Raw genomic sequence first — 20,816 nt, 5'->3', positions numbered from 1 at the left:
TAGAATTACAAGTTAAAAACGTCCCAATTACACCAAAAAAAGCTAACTTGAAAACTCATGTCCAGCTAAATCAGAAACTTATGTGAACTTGACAATGCGGGTAAGTTGAGCACAGCAGGATTCAAAACTGCCTCACGTGACTGCTACCGAGGTGCATCATGGGGAATTGGCGGTTAACGACATGCTCACTTTACTTGGACGTTTTCTAATCGTCTTCTTTGGAATATGCTTTCAAGGTGAGTAACATTGGTTATAACTATAAGGAAAGAGAGCTACAAAAGTTGGAACATGTTTTGAATTTATGGCATGACGTGTGTTTTTCTCTTTTACCGAAATGTTTGCTTTAGCTAATGTAACTTTAGCCGACAAGGTCCAGCTTGTGTGTCATGACCAAACTTGACCTAATAAACTGACATATGGCCTTTTTTATGGGTTTAATGTGGCGCTGAGCAAATCACAAGTATTGTGCCGCTAGCTTTAAGGTTGTGCACTCACCCTGTTGCGATATTAGCAAGCTAACTCAGCTAATTAATAAAGCTTATTTCATATTGTCTCTGTACTTGTAAATTTCTTTCAAGTTCACAGGCTGTTGTATTTTGGTGGAAGTTCATTTTGGCAATATTTCCAATAACTGGCTGGGTTCAAAAAGAACTTTTTGGCAGGACTCGGATGCTTGTTGTCATCTGTTTATCCCTATGTAATCACTTAAGGTGTTATTAACTGCTGCATGCTAAGCTGCAAGAGTGCACTGAGGACTGAGACAAAATATGGTCTACAAACCAGCATTATATTAGTTTTTATCAGATAGTCCTCCAGTGTGCTTATTTTTTGCTTTAATTATATTGTGCAGTTATTTGTTACCCTGAAATGCTTTATGCTTAACAACAGCTCACTATTTTGACTTATTTTTGAACTCTTGTGATCAGTATGACTAGATTGTGTGAGTTTCCATACTAAACGAGCTGTAGTGATAAAATAATTGGCATCAGAGACACTGATTTTTGGCATGGTATACTGCAGAAGTTTTTTTTTTTTTTTGCATAATTTACCTTTTAATTAAACTGCATTCTCTGTATTGTAACAAAACTAACATTGTTTATATGTCAGAAAATTAGCAAACATGAATAAATGGCGAAAACAATATAATTATAACATATATTTTTATTTTACTTATTTTAGGTCTGTGAAGCCAAACTTGATGCTGGGGATTTATTTTTGTCAGTGGAGTCAAATGGTAAGTTACAATTTGTGCATTTTGTCATACTGGAAACACCTCAGATTATATTGTAATTTAATAGCTCTGTAGAACAAATGATATAAAGATTGTAGTGTCAGGGTACTTCTTAAGAAGTAATATGGCACTATTGATGATCACATGCAGGTGGCATAAACTAAATATTCAGACGTGTTACCAACAAATGATTCATTAACAAAAGCAATGGAGCAGACTGTTTAGGTTCTTGTGGTTGTAATAACATCCATAACTGCAAGTTTGTCATTAATTTATTTTCACAGGTCTAGATGATCACATTTGACTTTGTCATTTAAATGAGGTGGACTTGCAAACTTTGCGCTCTTTGGGGTAAATTGCTGTCCACTACATATACACAGAATCTGCACAGTATTTCAGATCTAAAAAGGGAGTATGTAATGGACTTGCTGGCTTTAATGTAAAAAGCCTGTTGTGTAACTTTAATGAGGCAGTTGGACTAAAACAGTATTGCTCATCAAGGTAAACATCTGAGGAATAAGGAAACTGTTACTTGTCCTTTTACTCAGTGTTCTTTTAATCGCACGTTTACTAAAGTTTTACATCACATAAGTTATTTTCACAATCATTCTACTTTAAAAGATTTCAAGACAGAGCTTATTGTTCTCTGAACTTCCTTGTTTGCTGAACGGCAGGTAAAGTGCATCTTTTTGTTTGTTTGCTTTTGTGTGTTTGTGTTTTCTCTAATGGGCCTCAGATGACTGTTTGCTTAAATTTGGGTCTCAAAGAATCTTTTTTTAATTCTGCCTGTACTCTCCACCCCTCTTCTTCTGTTGCTCAGGTTGAAGCAGAATTTGCCCGTCTTACATCTGTTGACCTGAAAGGGTTCCTTTTTGCTGTGCTTGACCATTATGGAGAGGTTCGTGGAGCTGTACAAAATCAAGAGCGGCATAGAAAGGCTAACTAGGCTCATAAGATGCTTCGGAGATGATGTAAGTGTTCAACTGCGAAATCTAATCCTTTGTTTAAGTTTTAGGTTATCCAGTTCAACTGATGAACTCATTGAAAGAAAGCTGATAAGTAAAGTCTGTCATCATATTTCACAACTGGACATTTAGTGTGGTAACTTTTACAGAATCTATGTATATTGGTGGTAGGTTGGATATCATATTCTACTTGAATGTCCTGATAAGCCTGATTCAAAATCTCCAATGATAATCATATATTGATGGAATTATGCATCAAAAAGCTGTGAATTTGGAGCTGTCTACATGCTTCATAAACACTGTTTAAAAAGTGTTTTTGTTTTCTTTTTGACTTCTTTGACCAGAGCCCTACACAAAGGAAGAGGACAGAGGACCTCATTTTCTAAAGGAAGATCCCTCACACACTTTCAAGACTGTGAAGGTTAGCATTGTTTCTTTTAGTAAATTTAATAATGACAGCACCACAGTGGATTTTAAATTAAAAAGTACATGTGTACTTTTTCCTCACCAAATGTATTATTACAAGATCTTTGACACTGGATTTGGTCTGGGTTTCAGAGAAACTAACTGGCAAGCTAGCATTGATATTATTAGTGTCTTGTGTTTATTCATGTCTTCACCAGGGTCTTTGACATTTCGCTGCTGTACTGTTCACTTCAGCTTTACGTTTGATTTCTCACATTGTATATTGTAATGGCAGAGATATTAGGATATTTAAGGGGCTGCAGTGGCTGCTACAGCTGTGGGGGGCAATACTTTGGTGAAATGTCCTGGACCCTGGAAAAGAGACTGTGTAGACTGGGTAAGCAATTAAAGGTTACTGGCCGAGAGTCATTGGGCAGCTGGGTAAAGGTGGATGTTGATATTCAGTGCCAATTATGCAACCTGTTCAGCCATGTCTATATGCTCTTTTTTCATGCTGTTAATATAGGGGGAAAAAATAAACTTTAATCAATAAACTGATTAAAGAAGCATTGTCTATGGAGCCATAATCTGATCCTGTAGTGTAGCTGCAGTTTGCACATTTCATGTATTCTCAGCCAGATTTGGTTTAGAGCACAGCCAATATTTAGCATAAGTAGATTTAAATTCACACACTGGTGATGGCAAGCTACATTGTAGCCACAGCCACCCTGGGGCGCACTGACAGAGGCGAGGCTGCCGGACACTGGCACCACCGGGCCCTCTGACCACCACCAGTAGGCAACAGGTGAAGTGTCTTGCCCAAGGACACAACGACTGAAACTGTCGGAGCCAGGGCTCGAACCGGCAACCTTCCAATTATAAGACGAACTGTCAACTCTTGAGTCACGATTCAGTCATCCACCCATGTGTGTGAATGACTGAATGTGTAAAGCACTTTGGAGTCCTTAGGGGACTAGTAAAGCACTATACAAATACAGGCCATTTACCATTTAAATTGAAAATTTTGTTTGAATTCTGCAATTGAAGACATGCTCAGTTATTTATGAACATGGTCTTTGTTTAAAGCAAGAAATGGATTTGTAACATGGGGGTGCATATCTCATTCTGAAAAAACTTTAACTAATAAGTGTTACCCAAAGCCAATCACCATCATCCAAAGCATCAGTATGGCTCTTCTTTGGAAAGACATGAATTGTTAAGCACACGGGATATTGTGTAATTGTAATTGTGTAATTTTTTTTTTTTTTTGTCTTTGAACCCTTTTATAGCCGACAGGTATTGAAGACACGTTTTCTAAGAGGATGAAAGTTGGCATTGCGATGGTGAAAGAAGAAGACCTCATCGATGTGTTGGTTGTCCTTGAGGCAGCAGTAATCCTGTCTAATCTGAGGGATGTCTCAAGTGCCATTTCCATGCTGATGGGCCTTCTTTTTGCCCTCAACATACACTATCCAAAGGAACTTAAGGACATCTTTGAAGTCATTCAGAACATCCTAATGAACATTGGTGGAAGGCAGTGCATCTCACTAGTGCATGGTCTAAGAAACAGACTCTTGCAGAAAGCCATGCAGAACTGTAATTGTATGATCCTTAGTGTTAAGGACAGTTTTTATTTTACTGTTTGTTTTTTTATTCTTGCAAGTTCTCATTCTCACTTTTGTATGTCACTAAATGACTACACTTTACATTCCAGATTAGACAATTACTCATTTGTTCATGGTTTAAGAAACTTATGTGAACAACAATATAATGCTGGACTTTGCAGATGCTTATCTCATGCAAGTCAGTAGTTTTTCCTTTGTTTTGCAATTGAGCAGACTCAAACTAATGTTTCTGAAATATCCATATTATCAAATGTTTCAGAAGCATGCACTCATTTTCAGAGATATTGGTTCTGTGGAATTTGTTGCAATTGTAAACGAAGACAAATACAAGAGTTTGATGTCTTAGTTGTTATAAACTGATCTTTACTGTCACTTATCAAAGGTTTTGTACTATTTTAATATTTCAAGTTTTATGCTAACAGGTGTGACTGAGCACAATGAAGTTTAAAAATTTTGTAAATGTAAAGAATAACTTTTCTAAAATAGCAAGTGTCCCGTTGATACATTACATTAATGCAGACTTTATGTTGTTACTTCACAAGAATCACTACTGCTCCTAGAGTATTGGTCAGAATTTCATCTTCACCCAAACTGGGCTCAAGACCAAGTTCAAATTTATTGTTTCACAGGGAGCAGCCTTTGAGTTTTGATGGATTGTGAGCCTGATGAGCTACGTCACTGATTTTTCTGTTTCTCAGATGACTAAGATGGCACAATAAATGGTGAATGTTGGGTGCTCATGAGTAATTGTCTTGTCATGTTCTTAAAACAAACTTTCTGTATGAAATGATCAGATAAATGATCAGATAGACTTTAATGGAATCTGTGGGGTTTTATTTTTCTGTAAACAACAGAAAATTAATTTAAAGGAATGTAGATATTTAAACCTGAGATCTAAGATAAACCTAACAGGTAGTTTTGCTGAAATGGATGTTAGAAAGCCAAAAAAAAAACAAAAACAAAACTTAAGATGTTTAATACACATTTTTCTTTACATCCAGTCAATCAACTCTGATAATTAAAATGAAACTGATTTACAAGTTCACTCAGCTACCTTAAGGAGCTCAGTTAATTAATAAACTTAAATCAACTTAGCTAACAGATTATGTTAGTTAAGCTAAAATAGATTCCTAAGTTAAAAGAACTACTAAAGTATTTGAATTAACTAAAAAACCCAAGTCAACTGAACTAGGACAAGAGTTTAAACAATAGATTATTTTAATTTAGCTGAAAGGGTTTTCCCAAGTAAAGATGACAATTAAAGGAGTTGAACTGACTAATAAATCTCAGTCAACTAAACTAAGATGAAAGTTTAGACAACATGTGATTTTTCATTAAGATAACAATTGGTTGTGTTATAAGAACAAACTCTATTTCTTGACTTAACTTAAAATTTTAAGGCAGCCCTTTACCTCATATTTTTAAGTTGAAACAACAAGTTATATTTTACAGTGTAGATTTTTAATATATATATTAAAAAAAAAAAAAAAAATATATATATATATATATATATATATATATATATATATATATATATAAATGAGTAACAGTAGGTGGACATTAGGTAAGGCTGAACTTCTTGCAGCGATCTCGTATAGAAAACTATTCCTCGCGTATATAAAACAGGTCCGCGGCTCCAAACCGTAGTAAAGGGACCTCTGGCTAATACGTCGGGTTCGTGTCAGGCTCGTAGCCGAAAACTAGCTTTACTTTGTTGTCTGGGTCAACTTTGCTAGCGAGAGACAGAGAGAGGCGTTGAAAGGCTGCTCCAACGGAGCATATTGTTTTGGAGGAAAACACGAACACAGTGTACAGTCGAGTCTTAAAAGTATACTTACAACTGGGCTTGTTATTGCTTCCATCTCCCGTTTCTGCTCGGTGACAACTCGTACTTTTCATACCTTTTTCTCCCTCTCTTGCGCTCACAGACACATAACGGGTGTGGCAGTCCATTCTCCCTACAACATGGACTACAATGCACATGAGGCTACATTCTTTAGGGTTATGCCTGTAACACTCTGCCTATGACCTTCATATTAAATCATTTTTAATGAATATCTGAATATCACCTTCCTAAACGGTAACTGTAATGGTATAGAGATACTCATATTATGTATTTTAAATACCTAACGCCGGTACATGTATTCCGTTACTCCCCAACACTGCAAACCAGACCCCAGACATCCAGAGGCCCCCAGGGTGCTAGAGCCCAAGGAGGACCAATGGAGGGGCAACCATACCACCCTCCTGGGAAGAGCTGATGAGAGCCCCAGACGAGGGGTCCCCTAGCAGCAACGGAGCAGAAGCCAGAGGGGGCTGCAGTGACATGCCTGTGGGCTCTGCTGGCAGCCAGCTGTGCCAGAGTGGACCAAGCCCCAGGCTCAGAGGCCGGAGGCCTGAGGGCTCCCCCACCCCCTGGAAGGGGCCCAACCGAGCCACGGGTGCCAGGCCCTGCCAAGCAGCCACCGGGAGTAAGCTGGTACACACCTGAGCGCCCAGTCCAGGACACCAAGAACCACCAACACACCAACATCTGAGGGCATGAGTCCCCGGCAGGGAGTGTGGTGAGGGGAGAAAGGCCTCATATCTTGGAGGGCCTGAGGTGTTCCCAGAGGCGTAGAGTCTAAGAACGAACCTGACATATAAACACAGACATACAGGAACAAACAGACACAAATGTGTCCCACCCTCATGCACACATATACAAATACTCGGCACTCACCCAAAGCGGAGACAGACAAAAATGGACACTGTACACACAACCACTCTCCCCAAACATACCCTATACCCCAGGGCCAGGTACCCTTGCCCCCAGAGGGGGAAACTGCACCTAGACCCAGGAGATGTTACCCTTTTCCCTGGGGTTGAGACAAGCAGACTGTCCCCGACTCCACAGTAGCAGGGAGGCCCCGCATCCCAGACCTCTGTCATGGTCCGGGTGAGTGCTCAAACTTTTCTGTGTCCTGATGATTCCACCTCAGGGGGCCGCCCTATTTCCTTGTCATCATTACACCTGCGAGTAATTAGGCTGCAGGCTTTTTATGATCAGCGTTCTCAAGAACTCATCGCCAGAACGTCTGCTAACTCACGTTGGAGAAGGCTTCAAGAAACCTAGTCATAGATATTCTCATGCTAACGTTATTTCCTGTCCTCACCGTAATCCACTGGATATCGCTGCTCCCCGCTGCGACACTTGCTGCTTAATCCGCTAGTCAACTCGCAGATCCTCCGCACCTCTTTACCTACCTGCCCCCTTGCCCAGCCACAGATATTCACGGAGTTATTCTCTGGACTCTCCTGTTTTTGTATTTGGATCACTTACCCCCCTCCACGCCTCGTTTCCTCCAGCAAAAAAGTAAGACCGGTTACATTCCACCATTTACACACTGTTGTAACGTCTGGAACACCTCCTAACACCTGTCTCCCTCATTACAGTGTTTTTGCCACATAAATCCTCTCTGGCTTCATTTCACGGTTGCTGCTAAGGATGTTATCCGGTGTTGGGCTCCCCTCTTTGGTCCGCTACAGCTCCAAGACTCACTCTTGGACCTCACCACCCATTTAACCTAGCGATTAACCAGTGCCTCGTTTTCAGTTCGTGTTGTTGAGCCTGTTAGAGTCTAAAGACTCTTTCACAGTGTGTCATTGAAGCGTCTGAATGTGTGCCCACAGGAACACAGTGTATTTTCATTCATAGTGCCTTCAAAGAAGAAGTGTAGTTCCCTTAGTATTGCGGCTGAATGCTAGCTCATAGTGGTTTTTAATAGGAAAAGTTAAGTTGCGCTCTCAGCATGGTAGCTGTAATCTCATCTCCTGCGTCTTATTTAAGAACTTCTAGTTTAGAATTTTTCCCCACCTAAGTCGCTCGCTCTTAGTTCATAGTGGATGTGTCTGACGTGTTTTTGCATCCTTGTACATTTAGTGTTTCCTCTAGATTTCTGTAATGAACTTTACTTTGTCATCCTGCTGACTGATTTCTAGAATCAATTCGATTCCGATTCAGAAGGTCCCGAATAGATTCGATCCACGATTCAATTCGATTCGATTCATCTTGCTCTTGCTCTTGACGAAGGCGGTCGCACTTTTCTCCTCTCCTCCTCCTCCTCTCCCTTAGCTTCGCTGCTTAGCCTCTTGTGTCCTTGTCTAGTCTTGTGTTTTTTGTATTATTTTTCCCTGGAACACTCTCTCACAGTCTGTTCTCTAAAACGTAAAAGAGGAAATATGGATTTGATCAACTGGTCCCTGAATGCAATTGACACCCTTTTCTCAACAAGAAGTCTGGGCTCGGGTGAGCCTGAGTGTCCTGGAGGTACTTTCCCTGCTGGATACACGATGGACGGGTGGCAGAACTTAAGGGTCGTGTGCCTGGCGGGACTGTCGATCGAAGACGCTGAAGATATCTATCTATTCGGAACCATGATAACAGGGTTTCTTGCTGATCGGAGCTGGCTTGGCCCTGGCTTATCGAAGAATTAAGAAAGCGGATCTGGCTGTTCAAACCCCCACAAGGCTGCCCGCTGGGATTGAAACGATGGGACGAGGCGTGAGTTTCTCAAAATGGGCTCATTGAGTGCAGCACAGATAAGATCTTGGAGAAGCTTGCGGCTGCCGTGAATACTCAGAATAAGACCTCTGAGTGCAAACTGGATTACATCTTGGAGAAGCTCACTGCGGTCGTGAGTTCTCAGAATCTGCTCTTTGAGCACAAGAATGACAACATCACGGAGTGTAAGGTTGATAACATCATGCAGAAGCTCACGGCTCTCCAACGGGAGATTGAGAGACCAGTGACGGACTGTTAAAACAGCTTTGAAATTCATATGAGTTGTTCGCACTAAAGTAAAAAACCACCGTCACTTCATGCGGCTACCACTTCGGCGCCAGCTGTGGTCTCAAGGCTGGAGCTGAACAACAACACCCTGATAACAGACTGTGCTTAGACTGTTCTTCCTATCCTACGCAAGGCCACCTGGGTTGGCTGGAAGACTGTTTACTTAGCCTGGCAGGGCGAAGGACACTGTCTCAGCTGAACTCTGGACACACACACACACACACACACACACACAGACATATATATACACATGCAGGAATACACTCATCCCCCCTCCCCCTCCAAACGCCTTCGACGCTTATTCCCTTCCGATGCTGACGGTGGATCAAGGAGACCAGCGCTTATGCTGCAGGACCGGATGCACTGTCTACACTGGCTGTCTCTCACCCAGAACCAGTGCGCATGCGCCAACCAGCGTGCAGCCTGTTACAGTCGCGCCTGCTTTTTCTCTTAGTTTAGCTCTGTTTTCTTACGTTTTCTTTTTGTTCCTACTTGTATTTTCATCCGTTTATTATCTTTCACTCAATTATGTGGATTGAGAGAGTTTTCGTTCTTCTGGTGGCCGTGGAACTATTACTATTACAGAGTCAGAGGGAATACCGAGAGTGTAGCCTGATGTGTTTCACTGAATCATGGATGCACCAGGACATTCCCAACGACAATGCTTCCGTGGAAGGTTTCCACACTGTTCGGGCGGACAGGGACAGTTTCGCTAGTGGTAAGTGGAAGGACGTGGAGTTGCTGTTTTAGTTAACAACCGGTGGTGTAACCCTGCCAACATAACAATCAAAGAAAGGATTTGTTGCCCGGACATTGAACTATGTGCTGTTGGACTCAGGCCGTATTATTTACCCAGGGAATTATCTCATGTCATCTTGGTGGCTGTTTATGTCCCTCCCTCTGCTAACCCCACAGCTGTATGTGACACTATCCACTCTGCCATAGCCCGGTTACAAACTCAGCACCCGAGTGCCTTTATTGTGATCTCGGGTGACTTCAACCATGTATCACTGGACAATACACTACCAACATTCAAACAATATGTGGACTGTCCCACCAGGGGAGAGAAAATTTTAGACCTACTGTATGCTAACGTCAAGGATGCATACAGCTCCTCCTCCCTCCCCCCACTTGGTAGGTCAGATCATAACCTGATTCACCTCACCCCCCGCTATGTGCCAATTGTGAGGAGGGAACCTGTGACCACGAGGAGCATTAGGAGGTGGTCAGAGGAGGCCTTAGCAGAACTACAGGGCTGTTTCGAGGTGACCGACTGGGAAACACTCTGTGAGCCTCACGCCGAGGACACGAGGACATCAATGGGCTTTCTGAGTGTATCACAGACTACATAACTTTCTGCACCGACTCCATTGTTCCAGCTCAGACTGTTCATTGTTACCCAAATAACAAGCCGTGGGTGACTAAGGACATCAAAGACCTCCTCAACAACAAGAAGAGGGCTTTCAGAGGGGGCAATAAAGAGGAGGTGAGGAAGGTCCAGGTGTTACTAAAGGACAAGATCAGAGAGGCTAAGGACAATTACAGGAGGAAGCTGGAGTGGAAACTCCAGCAGAACAGCATGAGAGAGGTGTGGAGGGGCATGAAGACCATCACTGGATTCAGGCCAACCAACAGCAGGGGAGCTGAGGGAGGTGAGAACAGAGCTAACGAGTTGAATCTGTTTTTCAATAGGCCACTGCACAGAGACCTGCCACCTTCAGAAGTTTTCTGATGACTCTGCGGTGGTTGGATGCATCAGCAGGGATGATGAGACAGAGTACCGGGCTGTGATCGACTCCTTTGTCACGTGGTGTGAGCAGAATCATCTGCAGCTCAATGTGGCAAAGACCAAGGAATTGATCGTGGACTTCAGGAAGACCAGGAAACACTTGACCCCTGTTTCAATCCATGGGGTCAGTGTTGACATTGTGGAGGACTATAAATACCTTGGAGTACACATTGACAATAAACTGCACTGGGCTACAAACACCACAGCACTTTACAGGAAGGGCCAGAGTCGTCTCTATTTTTTGAGGCGACTGAGGTCCTTCAACATCTGCCAGAAAATGCTCAGGATTTTCTACGAGTCTGTTGTGGCCAGTGCGATCCTCTATGCTGTTGCATGCTGGGGGAGCAGGCTGAGGGTCGCAGATGCTAACAGACTCGATAAACTGATTCTTAAGGCCAGTAATGTTGTGGGGATGGAGCTGGACTCCCTTAAGGTGATGTCGGAGAGGCGGATGTTGTCCAAGATAAAGACAATGTTGGATAACACCTCCCACCCACTCCATGACACGCTGGTCAGTCACAGGAGCACGTTCAGTGAAAGACTGAGATTACCGAAAAGCACCACTGAACGACACAGGAAATCATTCCTGCCTGTGGCCATCTCCCTGTACAACTCCTCCACTTAACACACTGTTTACGGCAACAGCTACACCCTTTTTGCACGTTCTTCCTTTTTCAGCTATTTATTAATAAGTGACCTTTATGTATATATATGCCTGTATATATTGTGCTATTCTTAGTTAGTGTATTGTCTGTCTTTGTTAATGGTTGTTTATAATGGAGCACTGTAACGAAAAAGAATTTCCCCTAGGGATCAATAAAGTATTCTGATTCTGATTTACCCTCCCCTCTTGCTTGTCATGTGTTTCTTTGGTGTATTAAGAGTTTTTTCATGTGCTATGTGCAGAGGTGTTTTTTTTTTCTGTTCTCAAACTGATCTCCCTGTTGGAGCTCAGTCTGGGGGGAGTTATTTTTTTCTCCTTATCTTTCCTCATGTTGTGCATTTTCCATTGTTATACCTCTCTGACCTGTCTTCCCCATGTAATGTTTTCGTGCAATGTATGTATGGTCGGAGAGTATGATGGCGCCGCCATTGCGTGCAATTGGTCAGCAGCCTTAACATGAAATTTCCCACTCATGGGACTAATAAAGGTATGTTATCTTATCTTATCTACTTTGCTCACAGTCCCTGCATCTCTGAGTGGTGTCTGCACCTGACTCTATTTCCTTGTGTTTTGCCGTCTGGCCATGGTAACCCCAACCAGACGGCCAAATCCTCCTACCAGCCCCTCCGTCCCGATGGCTAACAGAGAACGGGGATGTGTGAAGACCCCATACCTCCCTCGGCCCGCTCACATGTAGTGTTGCTGCATGCTGCTCTCAAGTGCATTAAAAACACGGGAGGTCATGGTGCTTCCTGTCAGAGAGCAGCAGGTGTCAGCATGGCCCTTGACCCTTGAGAACCTTCAATGTCTACATGTATTTAAAATTGAGAGGTGGGCACCTGCGCCAGAGGTGAGGTTGAATACACAGACCGTCCTCTGGACGCCGTATAGCGTGCCCACCCCCAAGGCCCTATGTGTATGTATTATGAGAGTGTGAGTAATGTGGATGTCTAAGTTGTGGAATAAAAATGAGGCACAGGTGGCCACAAGGGGACAGGGAGGGGATGCTTCCCCTGCATCCTGGTGACTAGGGCTGGGTATTGTCACTGATTTCTAGAATCTATTCGATTCCGAATCAGAAGATCCCGAATAGATTCGATCCACGATTCAATTCAATTTAAATCGGGGAAATTTTGCCTCAGACAGTCAGAAATATTATAATTCTGATCACTTATCAGTACATTTCTATATTTTATATCTCTAAAAAAGACAGCTGACACTTGCTTGACCGTTAAGAAGGCCGACAGCACTGTAAACAACAGTAGACAGGTGGGTAATAAGCAACGAATAATGCAGAAAACAGAGATTTTTGGATGGGAAACTGTTCCTGAGAGAGAGAGAAAGAGAGCTCTGCATGAAGTGTGACTTTATCATGGAGGAAGCAAACCAGCAAAAGTCAGAGGGAATTCATGACGATGTTCATGTGAAGCAAAATGTGAAACGTAGTTGGGATCTTCTTTTGTTGCTGGTTCAGTCACTATTGTTAGGAGAGAGATAAAACCTGCAGCTTCAGAATCTAGCTCAAAAAAGATGTAAACACAAAGAGTGGACCCTCCGACGCATAAAAATCAGTGAGCTGTCTGCTTTCAGCCCTGACGCCGTGAAAAAGGCAACAGCTTACTGATACTGATCCGGCTCTGTGTTTACGTCTTTGTGCAGAATCCGTGTACCTGCTCTCATTTACAGTATTAGCTGTTTGGTGGTTGTCGAGATTTTGTGAAGTTTAACCTGAGATTCTGGCATTTCGGGGAAAATAAATTTATATTTAAAAATCGATTCAGGATTTTAATGAATCGATATCACATTATCCAAGCTAGAATCGATTTTAATCAATGAATCGATAATCAAAACCCACCCCTACTGGTGACACACCTGCATCCCAAGGCCCTGCATGTGTGGGTGGGTGAGGTGGAGCATAAAGACAGAGGCAGACGGGGATGGAGAGGGAAGGAAGGAACTGTCCTGATTCTTTGATGTGGGGTTGAGAACAAAAAACCAATACTCCAGAGAAGTCCAGTCAAACAAGGATTTATTGAATACACACGCGCAGGAGATGTCTACAGCGTGACTCACTGCAGGGATCTCAACTCGGAAACACACTTCAAATTGTTTTTGTATGTCAGGGATCAGCCCCTTCTTGCATAAGCAGATATCATATCATGCATCAGTTACAGTTAGTAACAGTTAGATACATTTCCTTCGGTGGTCCAGATCTGGTTTGCCAAAGGTGGCCCACAAATGGGCCAGCACAAGACCAATTGCAGACACACTAGTGGTCCTGTGCTGGCCCATGTGTGGATTACCTCTAGCAAACTATATGCTAAATATGACTATTCAGAGCTGGGACCAGGAAGCAGAGTTGCAGTCTTACACGCCTCTCTGCAGATTCTCTCCTCCTGTTACCCCCCCAAAACTCCATCATTTACTCTGCCTTACAGAAACCTGGTTGCAGCAGGATGATTATGTTAGTTTAAATGAATCAACACCCCCGAGTCATTCTAACTACCAGAAACCTCGAAGCACAGGCCGAGGGGGCGGTGTGGCAGCAATTTTTCACACCAGCCTATTAATCAACCAACGACCCAGACAGACTTTTAATTCATTTGAAAGCCTGATGCTTAGCCTTATCCACCCCAGCTGTAAAACTCAGAAACCAGTCTTACTTGTTATCATCTATCGTCCACCTGGGCCTTAAACAGAGTTTCTGTCTGATTTCTCAGACTTTTTATCTGATTTAGTGCTCAGCTCAGATATAATAATTATTGTGGGTGATTTTAACATCCATGTAGATGCTAAAAATGACAGCCTCAACATGGCATTTAATCTGTTATTAGACTCAATTGGCTTCTCTCAAAATGTAAAAGAACCCACCCACCACTTTAATGACACTCTAGATCTTGTTTTAACATATGGCATAGAAACTGAACATTTAACAGTGTTTCCTGAAAACCCTCTGCTGTCTGATCATTTCCTGATAACATTTACATTTACAATAATTGATTACACAGCAGTGGAGAGTAGACTTTATCACAGTAGATGTCTTTCTGAAAGCGCTTTAACTAAGTTCATGAATATAATCCACCCACTGTTATCATCTTCAATGCCCTGTACCAACACAGAGCAGAGCAGCTACCTGAACGCTACTCCAACAGAGGTCGATCATCTTGTTAATAATTTTACCTCCTCACTGTATGACTCTGGATACTGTAGCTCCTCTGAAAAATAAAATACAGAGAATTCCTCTGAAAACAGGTGAAAAACTGAAAATTCCGCTGAAAACAGGCAAAGAAGCAGAAAATTCTGCTGAAAATAGGTTTTTGCTTAAAACAGCTGAAGAATCTGGAATTTGTTCAGAAAAGAGGTGAAAAACTGAAAATTCTGCTGTAAAGAGGTGAAGAAGCTGAAATTTGTGTTGAAAAGAGTTTAAAAATTTTAAGTGTTCACTGAAAAAAAGATTGCCGTAAGCGGGATTTGAACCGGGGTCTCCCACTCTGAGAACGCCTGCTCATGTCACTGAGCTAAAACACAGCTCAGCCTGTAGAGTCAAATTCGCAATGACACTAGTATTTGTAATCATATTGTAATCATAAAGCTATGCTTTGGCACAAATACTATGATTTGGTAGAAATCCTATGTTTTAACACAAATACTATGATTTGGCAGTAATACTAAACTTTGGCACAAATACTATAATTGAGTACAAGTACTATAAGATAGCAGAAATACTGTAATTTCTCTCAAATACTATGAAATAGTAGAAATACTGTGATTTTTGTGAATTTTAGAGATGTTGCACAAATGTAAGAAAGCAGTCTTACATATTTGTTTAATATGTGTATTGAAGGACATGTCCTGGTCAAAAATGACTCCAAGGTTCCTCACAGTGTTACTGGAGGCCAAGGTAATGCCATCCAGAGTAAGAATCTGGTTAGATACCATATTTCTAAGATTTTCAGGGCTGAGTACAGTAACCGCAGTTTGATCTGAATTAAGAAGCAGAAAGTTAGCGGCCATCCAGGTCTTTATGTCTTTAATACATTCCTGCAGTTTAACTAATTGGTGTGTGTTACCTGGCTTCATGGACAGAAAGAGCTGGGTGTCATCAGCATAGCAGTGAAAATGTATGCTATGTCTTCTAATGATGCTGCCTAAGGGAAGCATGTATAATGCAAACAGAATTGGTCCTAGCACTGAACCCTGTGGAACTCCATAGTTGACCTCAGTGTGTGAAGAGGACTCTCCATTTACATGCACAGATTGGTGTCAAGCACACCATTGTTTTTCTTGTGACATTACCAATAAGTTTGATGTGTCACATGGCCCTCTTCCTATTGAAAAAACAAAAGTTGTATCCAAGATGGCCGACTGCTAAATGGCCACCATGGTCAACACCCATCTTGAGGAGTTTGCCCCCTCACATATACTAATGTGCCACAAACAGGACTTTAATATCACCAACCATTCCCATGTTATTACGGTGTATCCATATAAATGGCCCACCCTGTAGTTCCGTAGTCACCTGTAATGACACACTAAAACATTTATCTAATATCATTTTCATCACTACTTATTAACACTTTCACTGCCGATTCAGTAAAAACAGCACTTTTCCACATTTAACACACCTCTTCTCATCATTCATCCCCCACACAAATAACAGAGATGTCGAAGAGAGTTAACTCTTTTCTTTGTCGACATCTCTCTTTCTCTTACACAACCTATATTTCACCTATTTGGAGTTTTCACCCAGACCACCTCCAGGGAAAAAACCTCCCCACGGCTCCTGTAGCCACTTTGCTGAGCTCAGCACCCATTGCAGCCGGGTGTCCCCTCTGCAGCCTTTGCTTCGGTAAATGCTAAAAACCATAAACCCAAGGACAAAAAAGTCCTAATTTAGGCATCGTTTTTTGAGGTTTTCCCTGTCTGTGGTCCGCTTTAAAACTCCCCCCAAATCAAAAACAGCTCACCGTTGCAGATTCTCTTTCCCATTTCTTTCCTCATAGTTTGTTAATTTCCTGCATGTTTGAGTCACTGAAGGCTTCTTGCAGATCCCCCTTTTTGGAAAACAAAAGAACGGTGGGACTGGGGCAATTTTCCCTCAGGATGGCCAGTCACCGCGTACCTGCGATTCAGTGAAACTCACGTGAGGAACCCTCTTCGACAATACCAAATTGTTATGGAAATTTTAACAATAACCTGCAACACACCCAGTGAGCTTGATTCGAAGTGGATTTAATAAACACATTGCAATGTGGAGAGAGCATCCCAGTGAAACACCAGGACCATCTCTGAATTGTGGCCACCGCCCTTACATCTTATATACAGACACACAGACAAAGAATATTACACAAACTCTAGATTATCCCACAGTAATATCTTGGCCTGCTCTTCTATATAGCATTGCTTCACTACATTGATGTTTGTGGGTTTCAGTTACACATACCATCTAAATTAAGTCAGGTTGAGGTCTAAACCTTGGATGGGTCGTGGCAACTTTTTGAATCTTTTCTTTTTCATACATTCTGTTGGATATTTGCTGCTTGCTTGGGATCATGGTTCTGCTACGTGCCCCAATATGGGCTAAGCTTCAGAAGGCATATTTTATTTACATTTTCACTTTAGTTTATAGGGAAGTTTGTGGTTAACTCAGTACCTCGAAGTAAACATGTCCTTTGGCTGCAGAACAAAAGAAATTCATCACCACTCCACCAAATGTGGCAGTATGCATTGGAGCTAAAAATTTCGATTTTTTTGCCTCTCCACACCCAACATTAGCAGGGCCTAACATTTAGAACAGCCATTTAAATCTCATCGGATATGTATTTTTGTTTAAATCAACTGCAAAAATTAATTTTCATAGGTTAGCATTTCCTTAATGTTGTGCAAATGTTTCTTCTTTTTTTTTTGCACTATAGTTTACAATTGCATGTATGAAAGTATATCAGTATGAAAAATATATAAAAGACTGTACCCTAGACTATTAGTTTTTATATCTGGTAAATATATACTCTTTAAATGTGTGCTTTTATTCAAAGCAATTTCTCACTGTGTGTTTTCAAAAATCATCTGTTTCAAATCTGGCTCCCACAGTGGAATAAACAAATACGATTTATACAAAATATTTGACTGGAGATTATGGAGACAAGAAACGGAGTACAAAAATCAACATTAGGTAAGCCCCTCAAGCAGACTTGGAAAATGTGGTAAAAAAAAAAAAATGGCTACAGCTATGTATGCTTCGTTGAACAATAACACCTATTGTTCATTTGTTTTTGTTTTTTAAATTGAAAAATGTTGCTTTAAATCACAAGACTCAAATATGCAGACCAACAAAGGCCTCCATCAAAGCTAAACATGTCATCCCTTGTCTTCTACCACTGGGCATTTCAATCGACAGCATAGATGATATATGAGGACAGGTCTGATAGTCTGATCTCTTAGTCCATAGATGAGAGAAGTCAGACACCTGGGTAAGACAATAAAAAACAGATAAAAAGCATTCTGAATACGAACAAGTACTATCCTTGTAACAATCATTAAAAGATGCACAAGTAATGGGTAGTAAATAGTTGAGGAGAGGCTGAGCATAAGCTGCATCAGATTCAAGAGCAGTGTGTTTCGAGCTTTAAAGGCTAAGGCTTTGTCTGTGGAGGCTGACCTGGCTGCTACAATCACACCAATATAAGAGAAAATGACCGCCACACCAGCAGACACAAACACAATACAAGTGAAGGCTTTGTCAAAATGATCAGACTTTGACCCGAGCAGAATAGCTATGTCACCACAAAAGCCTTTCACCTCTAAATCACCCAGCTCTTCAAATAGTGCTAAAAATAACAGAGTGCGAATAATAATGTTTAAAAAACTGATGGTCCAAATCACAATGATAGCTGCCGCTGTGTTTCTGATGGTGATGATGGTCCCATGTCTCAGTGGGTAGCACACAGCAACATATCTCTCAAGAGGCATCACAACCAGCGTGAGAGGAGATATCACAGATGTGAGATGAGTAAAGTTGACAAAAAAAGCACATACAGGATATGACACTCTTATTCTAAGAGCTGCAAGAAGAAAATGAACCTGACTCTGTGCTAGCTGCACAGTGTCTGCAAAAAGGAGGTTATAAAGAAGAATGTAGCGGCAGGTCTCACGAAACACAGGTTTACTCCTCAGAGTGAACAACATGATGCTATTGATAAAGAGAAACACACAGGTCGGAAGTGTTGTCAGAGTAGAAATCATGACTCGTTCCAGTAACCCTGGAGCCTGGACTGTGATGTTAGTGTGAGTCTGTGATGTGCTTGTCATTGAAGAGAAAATGTAAGACCTGAAATATTAAGCTGTTAAAATCACTGAAATACAAAAGTACAATGCCCAATATTTACAAGAAACACAAAACAGAATGCAAGTACAGTAAATCTGTGCAGAGAGTTAGCATCTTATTGTTGGTATTTGTTGTGATGTGGGCAGAGCTGTTCTGCAGTGTTTTCTTGAACTCACTTACAATTTATAATGTTTGTCCTAGAAGCCTCTTCACAAGGTGCAACACGTCAGCAAATTTACCAGCTAATTACCCGCTGATGTAATGCTTCTTCTCACATGTAGTGTCAGGTAATAATGCATGTGTTCTACAGCTTTACATTTTTTGTTAGGGTGGTTCTGAATTACCTGACTACCACTTTTCAAAACCCCAGTTCCTAATATTTTGGGACACTAAGTAAAACTACTACACAATACTAAGCAAATAAATACAGAATGCTCTGATTTGCAGATCAGAGAAAATGTCTCTGTCATGATAGGCTGTGTGGTATGCAGGCCGGAAAGGTGGACCCAAGAGTAGGACTCAAAACCGGGAGGTTTAACTCAAAACGCAGCTTTATTGCTGGGAAAAAACTCTCAAAAAAAAAAAAAAAAACTGAACAGAGAAAATAAACTGGAGTACGAGACAAACACACAGCTCACAGAGGGTCGGAAACATTAACGACGCGACAGAGGGCAAAGGCTAACACAGGGTTTAAATACACAGAGACCTAATCAGGGAATGGGCATAACCAGAACAGAGCCCACTGACACAGTACAGGAGGGCGACCCTGGGGCCAACAACACAGAAGTCCGAGCATTTCAGGTGGCCAATGACAAAGACGAAACAGGTCTGGAGGCCGACCGCGGGGAAGGCAGCGGTGGCAACGATACAGATCCGGTTGCCGTCTGCGCAGGCAAAGAAGCCCAGTCAGCTGTCTGATAGGTAGCCTCCGACGCCAAGTCAGACGTGGACGAGGCGGTGGTGTGGAAACCGCAGGGATGTTGCGCAAATGGAAGAAAGCAGTCTTACATATTTGTTTAATATGTGCATTGAAGGACATGTCCTGGTCAAAAATGACTCCAAGGTTCCTCACAGTGTTACTGGAGGCCAAGGTAATGCCATCCAGAGGAAGAATCTGGTTAGATACCATATTTCTAAGATTTTCAGGGCCGAGTACAATAACCTCAGTTTGTTCTGAATTAAGAAGCAGAAAGTTAGCGGCCATCCAGGTCTTTATGTCTTTAAGACATTCCTGCAGTTTAACTCATTGGTGTGTGTTACCTGGCTTCATGGACAGAAAGAGCTGGGTGTCATCTGCATAGCAGTGAAAACGTATGCTATGTCTTCTAATGATGCTGCCTAAGGGAAGCATGTATAATGTAAATAGAATTGGTCCTAGCACTGAACCCTGTGGAACTCCATAATTGACCTTAGTGGGTGAAGAGGACTCTCCATTTACATGAACAAATTGGAGTCTATTAGATAGATATGATACAAACTAGAGATGGCACGATACCACTTTTTAATGTCCGATACCGATCCCGATATCATAAATTTGTATATCTGCTGATACCGATATGAATCCGATATAGTGTATTTTGTAATCAATAAAACTGTTTTTTTTTATAAATATCTTGCTGCATTTTGTATAAGTTCATACTCAAGTTTTAAAAAAACAAGAGACTGAAGCTGTTCTGTTATACCTGTATGCAAAAAATACACTCCACCCAAAACATTTTATAGTTCAGCAACACTGATCAATCTAATAAATTTAAACCTACACCATCCTCCCTATTCTGGTATTTTAAAGAGTATTTACCTACCTAACTAATAGGGTTGCCAACTCCCAGCAAAAATATTAGGGAACCACCCCCCGCCCTTAATCGATGTAATCAACTTTAATTTAATGCAAGTGTAAAACAAATGCACAGAAATCAATTATTTTTCTACAATATTTAAATAGATTCAACATCTTTCTTCAACAGAATTGCAGACTGCACAGA

General features: G+C 41.5%; 1 protein-coding gene and 2 long non-coding RNA genes across 3 annotated transcripts in view; 1 reads left to right on the top strand and 2 right to left on the bottom strand.

Moving 5' to 3' along the window:
* Positions 1 to 20,816, bottom strand: part of LOC134637831 (uncharacterized) — a 253,854-nt gene that overhangs the window by 187,534 nt on the left and 45,504 nt on the right. The window lies entirely within an intron of this gene.
* On the top strand, positions 1,940 to 3,962 carry LOC134635255 (uncharacterized). The gene is made up of 3 exons (XR_010094947.1): positions 1,940 to 2,202; positions 2,541 to 2,617; positions 3,891 to 3,962. It is a non-coding gene; the product is annotated as an uncharacterized LOC134635255 (long non-coding RNA).
* On the bottom strand, positions 17,868 to 18,818 carry LOC134637074 (odorant receptor 131-2-like). The gene has a single exon (XM_063487407.1). The coding sequence runs from the start codon at positions 18,816 to 18,818 to the stop codon at positions 17,868 to 17,870; it is 951 nt and encodes a 316-aa protein (XP_063343477.1).

This window comes from Pelmatolapia mariae, linkage group LG10_11 (genome assembly GCF_036321145.2).
Source record: "Pelmatolapia mariae isolate MD_Pm_ZW linkage group LG10_11, Pm_UMD_F_2, whole genome shotgun sequence".
In the NCBI taxonomy this organism is placed as follows: domain Eukaryota; kingdom Metazoa; phylum Chordata; class Actinopteri; order Cichliformes; family Cichlidae; genus Pelmatolapia; species Pelmatolapia mariae.
This window is presented reverse-complemented; position numbering and strand designations above follow the sequence as displayed.

Excerpts from the sequence above, each read along its gene's own strand:
- LOC134637074 (XM_063487407.1), bottom strand. The coding sequence starts at position 18,818 with ATGACAAGCACATCACAGACTCACACTAACATCACAGTCCAGGCTCCA.